We start from the raw sequence: 11584 nt of genomic DNA on the forward strand, positions 1-11584 counted from the left end.
TGCAAATTAATCCGAACACGACACATGTTTACATTTTCTGTCATCGTTGGCCTCACAGCTGCTTATACCGCTTTAATTGACATCTGTAGTACGTGTAATTCCATTGTTGAAGGTCTGTCATTATTTTATTTATAATATGTGACATTTTGCCTGTCGTTTTGTACTTATAAGCATTTCAGTTGTGTTGAAGACTTAATACTGCAATCCTGTGCACATTGTCGTCTTCACAAATGGATACAACTCCACGAGAACGGTCTAAAATTATAACATTAGCAGAGCATTCTTCTATGACACAGAGGCAAATTGCTGCAGAATGTCACATCGGTTTGGCTACTGTTAATTCGATCATAAAACGATACAGGGAGACTGGATCCATCACACCCCAGAAAAAAGGAAACTGTGGCCGGAAAAGGAAGACTTCACCTGTAGATGATCGTTTAATTGTCAGGAAAAGTAAATTAAATTCTAGACTAACTGCTGTCCACTTAACCCGCGAGTTAATGGCTACCACTGGGGCGAATATTCACGTCACAACAGTGCGGCGTAGGCTTTTGGAAGCTGGACGAAGGGCTCGTAAGCCTATTAAGAAGCAACTGCTAACCCCTCTTATGTGCAAAAAACGCTTAATGCGGGCAAAATTACATCAACACTGGACAGTGAATGACTGGAAGAATGTACTTTTTTCCGATGAGTCTCATTTCGAGGTCCACGGCCACCGTGTTTCTTACGTACGGAAAGTACCCGAAAAAGTAACAGCAGCTCATCTCCAACAAGCACCCAAATACCCCCCTAAAGTGATGTTTTGGGGTTGTTTTACACATGAAGGGCCTGGAGCATTAATATCTATCAAGGGAATGATGAATTCTGACAAATATATTCACTTATTGAAAACCAGAATCGTACCCCAGCTGCAAAAATTATTTCCAGATGGCAGAGGTGTGTTCCAACCAGACCTGGCACCATGCCATACGTCTCGAAAAACTATAGGATTCTTCAACAAGAAGAATATTCAGGTACTCCCCTGGCCAGGCAACTCACCCGACATCAACCCAATTGAGAAATTGTGGTCAATTTGCAAAAGAAGAATGCAAAAAATGGATTGTTACTCAGAGGAGAAGATGATTTCTGCCCTCATTGGTGTATGGTTTCGCGATGAAGAAATGAAGAATATTTGTGGGAAATTAGTGGAATCCATGCCAAATCGTCTCAGAGCTGTTATTAGGAACAAGGGAGGCCACATAGATTACTGAGATATGTCTTAGATCCTTTTTTTTATCCCGTTTGAGTGTTTTTGCATAAGTAATTACGTTGTTCGGATTAATTTGCACGCTACTGTAGCTCACACCCGTCTGAGCAAGCTAGTTTTCGAGGGCAGTGCCCATAAGTAATAATTTTGTACTGAAATACAAAATAATAAGAATTCGATAAAATTACAAAATTTAATACAATAATCACAGAACAGGATTTACTTAGACTATTACACTCTTACTACGTCATACTACTTTTGACCAATAAAACGGTAAGAAAGGACGTATTTCAACCAATCATGGCTGCTTATCCCACAATTTTATCGCGTCCCTAGCATTTGTTTAATTTTATCGCGTCCCTAGCATTTGTTTAATTTTATCGCGTCCCTAGCATTTGTTTCTTTGTTTGCCAACATTTGAAACTGCGCTGGTCTGGACGTGAAAATATATAAAATTACAAACCACTCCAGTCGATGCACAGCAGTTTCAAATATGACTCGCATTGGCATTCAAGAACAAGAATTAATAAAAATCACTGATCATACCTATGCATCTTCTGAAATCCGATTTGCAAATAAATGAAGAGCACTATTCGGAAATCCTCAATAAGTTGAATACACAATGTAGGCCTAAATCAACGAATCTATTATGCACACGTCCAATATAACATCAATTGAACCACCAACCACATTCAAATTTGAAAATTGTACATTCAATAATTATTCCTTTTAAAATTATTCATGTTTATTTTTTATATCATCGTCGTTAATTAAAACTTTTCTATCACTTGTGTATATTAGTTAGGTTATGTTATAGCTTCTGTTATGTGATATTATGGATAGTCACGTATCAGAGATTATTTAATATTAAGATTTATTGAAAATCATCTGTCAAGTGACGTTGATTACTAGGATTCGGATAATTGAAGTGGAATGCAACTGTTTTAATAAAAATGAAACTGAATCAACAAAGCCTTCTTGACTAGTAACATTGCCATCGTGTATAATAGATCGAGAACTTCTCGACGAGAAGGCATTGCTCACTACTGCCATCTAGCATGCATCTAGCGTAATATTTGTAATGTTGAGATGGCACAATAATACATTTGAAGACAGTTGTATTTTCGTAAGTCAATTAATATTTTATTGTATTGGAGTACTTCGTTACTTCTAATCTTTATATACTTTCTTCTAATCATGTAATAGTCAATTAAATCCCACTCGAGTTTTGATTTTCTCTAGATAAATCAAAACGTCTAGTGTGATTACTGTTGATAAAAAGAGAATCAAATGAAGAACAGAATATAAGTCTGAATGAACGAATGTAGGTCTACTAATATTAGGAAATAAGAGAGAAGATCCACACCTGTGGAATAACGGTCAGCGCGTCTGGCCGCGAAACCAGGTGGCCCGGGTTCGAATCCCGGTCGGGGCGAGTTACCTTGTTGAGGATTTTCCCGGGGTTTTCCCTCAACCCAATATGAGCAAATGCTGGGTAACTTTCGGTGCTGGACCCCGGACTCATTTCACCGTCATTATCACCTTTATATCATTGAGACGCTAAATAACCTAGATGTTGATACAGCGTCGTAAAATAACCCAATAAAATAAAAAAAATAAGAGAGAAGAAAATTGGGGGGGGGGGACATGAATACTAGGTAAATAATTTGCTTAATTTTATTCTTATACTTATGGAAATTAAAATTTCTATAAATGAAATAAGTATAATAAACCTTCAATAACTATCTTATTAACCTAACAATAATACAAAAGTTACAGTAGGTCATTACACAATCAAATGTGACAAGCGCTTTCGCCAATTAATGGCATCTTCAGGTCTAGTAGCACATCTCGCAACTGGCCGTGAAACATCGGTTGTTTCCACGGATTCAATTTTATTCTTAGCACGCTACCAATATTTTGCGTCGTGATGACTGCTGAAATATTTTACCCGTTTTAACTATGTTATTTTCATGCATCTATTCTGCACACATGTTCTTCTAGTCTTCCATTTAATGTATGGTTTTGCATTTTAATATTTGGACTCTGTATGATGATTAATCACGACAATCACTACGCTTTTAAGTGATTATTATTCCATTACTTTGTGATTGTGCAGTTATTCGTGCAATACTGTTTTTAATTGATCTTCTCCACTTTCACATCATGCAATTTATCGTATCTTATTATTTTGCCATTCTACGTATGTCTTTATGCTCATAGTATCACTATATGCTACTAGACCTGAAGATGCCTTAATTGGCGAAAGCGCTTGTCACGTTTGATTGTGTAATGACCAGTGGCGGCTCGTGACTTTTCAAATGTATGTGCTGCTACAACAATAATAATAATAATAATAATAATAATAATAATAATAATAATAATAATAATAATCTATACTAATAATAAATCTGTAGCCGAAATTTTTCTGGTAATTTTCGATTTTCCAAAAATAATTGGTCCTAACATATATAATTAATCACCCTGAAACCGAAAATCGCTTTTTTGAAATTTTTGTTTCTATGTCTGCCTGTCTGTCTGTATGTTTGTTACCTTTTCACGCGATAATGGCTGAACGGATTTCGATGAAAATTGGAATATAAATTAAGTTCGTTGTAACTTAGATTTTAGACCATATGGCATTCAAAATACATTATTTAAAAGGGGGGTTATAAGGGGGCCTGAATTAAATAAATCGAAATACATCGCTTATTATTGATTTTTGTGAAAAATGTTACATACCAAAAGTTTCTTCAAAAATAATTTCCGATAAGTTTTATTCCATGAAAAATGTTGATAGGACTGATATTTAATGAGATAAATGAGTTTTAAAATTAAAATAACTGCCATCTAAGGCCGTGTAATGAATTAAAAAACAAATGACTTCGTCTATAAGGGGTCTTGGACAGCAACAATCGAAAGCTATGAAAGATAGCCTACAGATAATGTTTCTGTGTTTGTATGAAGTAATATCGGAAGCTAAATTAACCGATTTGTATAATTAATTATTAATTCACCAATGGAAAGTGTAGTTTATCTGGATGGACATAATGCTATAATGTTATTACAGTAACTTCTGAGTGAATCGAGGACAGGTAAAATTAAAATAGCTTCTTATGCACAGAAAACTTGATAGGCTATTCTGTACATTCGTTTCCTGTATTTCCTAAAATAACTTTTATGACCAAATGAGTGTCTCTGGATCAAAATGATCGCATTTTAATTATGCAAATACAATTTAAATTAAGTAACATAATAAACGATTTATCCTTCTATCAAACACGAATGTTCCCTGGATCAAACGTCCTATTTTAATTATGTAATTACTTTATATTTATTTCTAACGGGTGCAGCGGAGCGCACGGGTACGGCTAGTTATAATAATAATAGCACTCATCCTAATAACTAAAATTAAAATCCATTCTCCTTCCTGTTGGGGAACTTGTATATCACCTTAGTATTGAAATGTGTCATGTTTCATTTAACGACGCTCGCAACTGTCGAGGTTATATCAGCGTCGCCGGTGTGCCGTAATTTTTCCCCGCAGGATTTCTGTTACATGCCAGTAAATCTACTAACATGAGCCTATCGCATTTAAGCACACTTAAATGACATCAACCTGGATATATGTCTAATTTTATGAACTAGAAGAATTGAAAACGATGGCTAAAAACCACATTTATAATACAAAAAATAAATGTTTCATATTTAAATACATTTTTAATAAATGAAGTTTTATGTACTAAATACATAAGTTGGCAATTCTGTTCTGGCTACTCTTTGGTGAGCACAGGAGGGACAGCAGTTTGTTGAGGTTTTCGGTGCTTCCGGGGAAGTGAAAAGAGTAACTGAAGCATGCGCATTTCTCCATGTCGACATCTTTCCTGTGCTTAGCACATCTCGCAATGCAGTGGTGGGTGAATGATGAAACGTGTCAAGGCGGACGATTCAAATGCTTTAACAATACCGAATGGAAAGATACGGTAACTATTTAAATTAAGCAAATATTTTTGAGGTTTTTAAAACAAAACATATTTTTGTCTCTTACTTTTATTATGTGCACGTACAGTACTTAACAAAAGTTTAAGACCATGAGCAAATTTCATATAATTATTTCCTGGTCCTATATTTTTGTTACTATTTCCCTCATGAATATTTTGTCAATTATTTGGACTGTGAGACATCTATCGACGCAAAGAAAGTAAAATTATGACATTTAGTTTTCGAGTTATGATTTTAATGAAATATTTTGTTACTGTAAAAAATGCTACATTTATAATTACGGAATAATTTATTCATGCTAAACCAACAAGTTTATTGTAGTGATGATTTTTTTCAAGCAATTTGAGAAGTGTGAGAACACATTGGCACCAGAAAGAAAAATTTAAAAAATTTTATTTTCGTTTTATAATTTTTTGCATATTTTTCCAAAATAAGGAAAATAATATTAGAAATAACGTTAAGTAAAGGCATTCATAGCTTCACTGTGGAATAAGCTAACGTAACCGGACCTACGCCAATCGAAAGTACGTGATTTCTTACTTTCGATTGGCGTAGGTCCGGTTACGTTAGCTTATTCCACAGTGAAGCTATGAATGCCTTTACTTAACGTTATTTCTAATATTATTTTCCTTATTTTGGAAAAATATGCAAAAAATTATAAAACGAAAATAAAATTTTTAAAATTTTTCTTTCTGGTACCAATGTGTTCTCACACTTCTCAAATTGCTTGAAAAAAATCATCACTACAATAAACATGTTGGTTTAGCATGAATAAATTATTCCGTAATTATAAATGTAACATTTTTTACAGTAACAAAATATTTCATTAAAATCATAACTCGAAAACTAAATGTCATAATTTTACTTTCTTTGCGTCGATAGATATCTCACAGTCCAAATAATTGACAAAATATTCATGAGGGAAATAGAAACAAAAATATAGGACCAGAAAATAATTATATGAAATTTGCTCATGGTCTTAAACTTTTGTTAAGTACTGTAAGTACCGGCCGCCGATGGTAATGACCTAAAGTAACTTTTGTATTATTCTTAGGTTAATGACAGTTATTGAAGGATTATTATACTTATTTCATTTATTTGCTAATTTATCGGACCAATATGCCTCTTAAAATTCCTATGTCTGGATTTTTTTATCAATACGGAGTTATATTGCATTGACCCGTACTTCTGGCTTCGATTTAATCCATTGGCTGTATAAAATTTAGGTTCATGTAAGTGACATATATATCTCTCCTGATAGATTAAACCTGAAGATCTACTTTACACGTTTGACGATTTTTATGACAATATTTCAATAATGTGTATTTATGTAGGCCTAGGCTATTTCTTCAATTCGAAAAGAACATTAAAATCGGAATAGCTAAATCAAATTTGTTTGATAATCAATTGACTTCTAATTATCCGCTTTCGGAGCAATAGCAGTGAAGAAAGTGTAAATTTTGTTGTTCCTCCCCATCCGATTATATCATACAGGATGACACACGTGTAAGATGTATTATACTTGTATTCCCATTGTTCTCATTTCGTTACTGTTTCCCTTGCCCGCCCCTTGTTCTTCTTATATTGCCCTTGTTCTTCTTGATTTCCCCTTGTTTTCCTTATATTGCCCTTGATCACCTACATTCTCCTTGTTCTCCTTGTCTTGCTTTTGTTTCCCTTGCCCGCTCCTTGTTCTCCTTCCAATCTCCTTGGAAATTTCCGCCCTACGCAACTGCCTAGGTTGCCTAGGCCTGAATTCGGCACTGTACTTGCATATACGTAGGTCCCGTGTGATGAATACCAAATAAACCATCCACATTGTTATGTGCTATATCTGTAAGTAAAAGTTTTGGGCTCATTTTTAAGTGTTGAGTTAATTCTATTAAGTTAATCAGCTGCCTGTCTATGCAGATGGCGTGAATATGTCAAGAGAAAATCCACAAACGATTAGGGAAAACGCGGAAATTCTACTTGAAGCAAGTAAAGAGATAGGTTTGGAAGTAAATCCCGAAAAGGCAAAGTATATGATTATGTCTCGTGACCAGAATATTGTACGAAATGGAAATATAAAAATTGGAAATTTATCTTTTGAAGAGGTGGAGAAGTTCAAATATCTTGGTGCAACAGTAACAAATATAAATGATACTCGGGAGGAAATTAAACACAGAATAAATATGGGAAATGCCTGTTATTATTTGGTTGAGAAGCTTTTATCATCCAGTCTGCTGTCAAAAAATCTGGAAGTTAGAATTTATAAAACAGTTATATTACCGGTTGTTCTTTATGGTTGTGAAACTTGGACTCTCACTTTGAGAAAGGAACATAGGTTAAGGGTGTTTAGGAATAAGGTACTTAGGAAAATATTTGGGGCTAAGAGGGATGAAGTTACAGGAGAATGGAGAAAGTTACACAACACAGAACTGCACGCATTGTATTCTTCACCTGACATAATTAGGAACGTTTGAGATGGGCAGGGCATGTAGCACGTATGGGTGAATCCAGAAATGCATATAGAGTGTTAGTTGGGAGGCCGGAGGGAAAAATACCTTTGGGGAGGCCGAGACGTAGATGGGAGGATAATATTAAAATGGATTTGAGGGAGGTGGGATATGATAATAGAGACTGGATTAATCTTGCTCAGGATAGGGACCAATGGCGGGCTTATGTGAGGGCGGAAATGAACCTCCGGGTTCCTTAAAAGCCAATAAGTAAGTAAGTTAATTCTGAATTTATTTAACAGGTAATTTAGGTGTAAATGAGTCATTTCGACTTTTTGTTTGATGTAAAGAAAATTCAGTTTCATTTATGTGGAGGCAGATTTATTCGTCATAATTTTATTGTCTCTCATTTTTTTTAGTAGGTTATTTTACGACGCTTTGTCAAGATCTTAGGTTATTTAGCGTCTGAATGAGATGAAGGTGATAATGCCGGTGAAATGAGTCCGGGGTCCATCACCGATAGTTACCCAGCATTTGCTCATATTGGGTTGAGGGAAAACCCCAGAAAAAACCTTAACTAGGTAACTTACCCCGACCGGGAATCAAACTCAGGCCAGACGTGTTAACCGTTAAGGCTGGTTCACAATAAACCGGGAACGGAAACGACACGAGAATTAGAAATCAAATAATGTTAAAATAAATGTATTTAAATGTGAGCATTCACAGTAGTTAATTGTGAATGTTCATATTTAAATACATTTATTTTAATAATATTTCCGTTATCGTTCCCGTTGTCGTTTCCGTTCCCGGTTTATTGTGAACCAGCCTTTACTCCACACGTGTGGACTGTTGTTTCTTCCCTCTCGTTCTCATGCAACCGTGAACAATTTATGCAGAGACTTTGTGTAGAATAGTGATATTTTTCTAATGAATAATTTTTGATTGCAGCGAGGCGTGGACTACGAAGTCTAACTTGGACAGTGAATGTAATTTCCAAAAGATCGGCAATACATACGCCGTGGACGACATGATTTTGAAGCCTTCGCTGACGTCAGTCGACGCGATATTCGGAGCATCCACTTTGACGTCAATTCCTTCAACAACTAGTGCCGGATTACTGTCGGTAACAGTCCATCCGTTGAAAATGGATGACACTTCAACAAAACAGGATCACCTGATCTTCACTCTGCGAAAAGCGCACTCCATGCTGTGTGAAGTGGCTTCCGTAGTGAATGACATGTATGGCATCCAGGTACAGTGGAATGAGTTTCATGGCGTGAAGTGAGGAATACAGGGGCCTCCAGTTAAGAGGTTAGGTACAAGGAGAAAAATGTTTGGAAATATTCAACTTTTTTTTCTCCATTACTGTATCTTGTTCAATAATGAAAATTGGTATGTGTAAAACACTGTTCTTCTGCTATATGAAAAAAAAATAATTTTATGATTTAAAAAAAATTACAAATGGTGGCAGTTCACTGCGCAGTGATGAAGCGTTTCCCTCATAACTCATAAACTTGTTAACTTTTTCATGTTCTCTGTCTTTTATTTTATTGCTGAAATTCATATTTGCAATATCATGTTCTTTCAACTACATTCCTTAATAAATAATACTTTTTTTTATTTTGTGTTAGAAGAAAATACTGATATTTGACCATTTTGTAAAATGAATTTATTTTTTTATCAGAGAATCTATCAAATGGATCTTGCATCGTATTGTAAATATGACACGTATAAATACACACAAAAAATTTCATCACAGAACGTTGGATAGTTTTTGAGTTATGTGGGAAACGCTTCATCACTGCACAGTGAACTGAATTTTGAAAAACAAAAAAAGGACAGTGTTTTAAACGTACCAATTTTCATTATTGTACAAGATACAGTAATAGAGAACAAAATGTTTAATATTTCCACAATTTTACTGCTGTAAGCTATTACTATGTAATTAAAGATAAGATTCATGTTTCACGAGGTTTAGTCTCGAATGAAGTTTAATTTGAAAGTAAGGTCACTAACGTGAATTTTACTTAAAATTATATAGACCTACTTATTCCACTTGAAATTTATTTATTTATTTATTTATTTATTTATTTATTTATTTATTTATTTATTTATTTATTTGTTTGTTTGTTTCTTTGTTTGTTTGTTTGTTTGTTTCTTTCTTTCTTTCTTTCTTTCTTTTTTATTTATTTGTTTATTTATTTTCTTATTTGTATGTATGTATGTCTGTCTGTCTATTTATTTATCTATTCATGTATATGTGTATGTGTTTTGTGTGTGCGTGTGCGTACGGGTATGTATGTGCGTACTAGTACATATGTATGTATGTATGTATGTAGGCTATGTATGTATGTAGACTATGTATGTATGTGTAATTCAGTGGCTGCCGTAATTGTTTTCAGTTTTTTTCCATAAGTACTCAAGAAGCTGTTTGTTGTTTAAAACTGTGAAAACTTAATTGAGTGTCGCCCTTCACAAAAAAAAAAAATCAGTACTTGTGGTAGGCTATAATACGTAGTTATGTAAATCTTCCACGAGTTCTTTAATACACTGAAATGAATTACATTTATTTATAAATTCATTGGGTAACAAAGAGTGAAATTATCAACAGTAATCTCACTAGAGATTTTTATCAACAGTAATCTCACTAGAGGTTTTGATTTATCTAGAGAAAATCAAAACTCGAGTGGGTTTTAATTGACTATTACACGATTAGAAGAAAGTATATAAAGATCAGAAGTAACGAAGTACTCCAATACAATAAAATATTGACTTACGAAAATACAACTGTCTTTAAATGTATTACTGTACCATCTCAACATTACAAATATTACGCTAGATGGCAGTAGTGTGTTATGATTAGCTGTTTTCTTGTTATCAGTTGTGCCAACTATGGAATCTTCATTGAACTCTGTGGACGGTTACTAGTCAAGAAGGCTTTGTTGATTCAGTTTCATTTTTATTAAAACAGTTGCATTCCACTTCAATTATCCGGATCCCAGTAATCAACGTCACTTGACAGATGATTTTCAATAAATCTTAATATTACACAATCTCTGATACGTGACTATCCATAATATCATATAGCAGAAACTATAACATAACCTAAATAATATGAACGAGAGTTAGAAAAGTTTTAATTAGGAATGATGAAATAAACAAGAAACGTTTTAATTAAGGACGATGAAATAAAGATAAACATGAATAATTTTAAAAGGAACAATTATTGAAAATGTAATTTTTTTAATTTGAATGTTTTAGTGGTTGATGGTTCAGTTGATGTTATATTGGACGTAAAAGAAATGGAACTCGTTGATGTAGGCCTACTGTACATGGTTTATTCCTTGTACAGGATTTCAATATTTCCGAATGGTGCTCTTCATTTATTTGTAAATAGGGTTTCAGGGAAGATGCATAGCTATGACCCAGTGATCTTTATTAATTCTTGTTCTTGAATGCCAATGCGAGTCATATTTGAAACTGCTGTGCATCGACTGGAGTGGTTTGTAATTTTCTGTTTTTTGACGTCCAGACCAGTGCAGTTTGAAATGTTGGCAAACAAAGAAACAAATGCCAGGGAAGAGATAAAATTAAACAAATGCTAGGGACTGGGTAAAATTGTGCGATAAACGGCCATGATTGGTTGAAAGACGTCCTTTCGTACCGTTTTATTGGTCAAAAATAGTATTATGTAGTAAAAGTGTAATAGTCATTTTAAATTTGCATTGATCTATTACCTCAGTGCCACGGCGGTGATAGTTCGAAGTATTAGAAATGATTTTAACGTAATATTTCGTGTCATTGTTACAACATTAGATGTATAATTGTATTTTTGACATCCTTTGGAATATATCCATTGGTTTTAAGTAAAATTATCTTTGTATTCGAGTTTACAGGA

The 11584-nt window shown here is 34.1% G+C and overlaps 1 protein-coding gene across 2 annotated transcripts in view; it reads left to right on the forward strand.

Annotated features, from left to right (window-relative positions):
* The window catches only part of LOC138709555 (gustatory receptor for sugar taste 43a-like), a 71793-nt gene that overhangs the window by 39651 nt on the left and 20558 nt on the right, over nucleotides 1–11584 (forward strand). For both annotated transcript variants that reach the window (XM_069840414.1, XM_069840413.1), the window contains exon 5: nucleotides 8635–8938. In XM_069840414.1, coding sequence (XP_069696515.1) covers nucleotides 8635–8938 — 304 coding nt within the window. The remainder of the gene's footprint in view (nucleotides 1–8634; nucleotides 8939–11584) is intronic.

Source organism: Periplaneta americana, chromosome 11, assembly GCF_040183065.1.
Source record: "Periplaneta americana isolate PAMFEO1 chromosome 11, P.americana_PAMFEO1_priV1, whole genome shotgun sequence".
Classification (NCBI taxonomy): Eukaryota; Metazoa; Arthropoda; class Insecta; order Blattodea; family Blattidae; genus Periplaneta; species Periplaneta americana.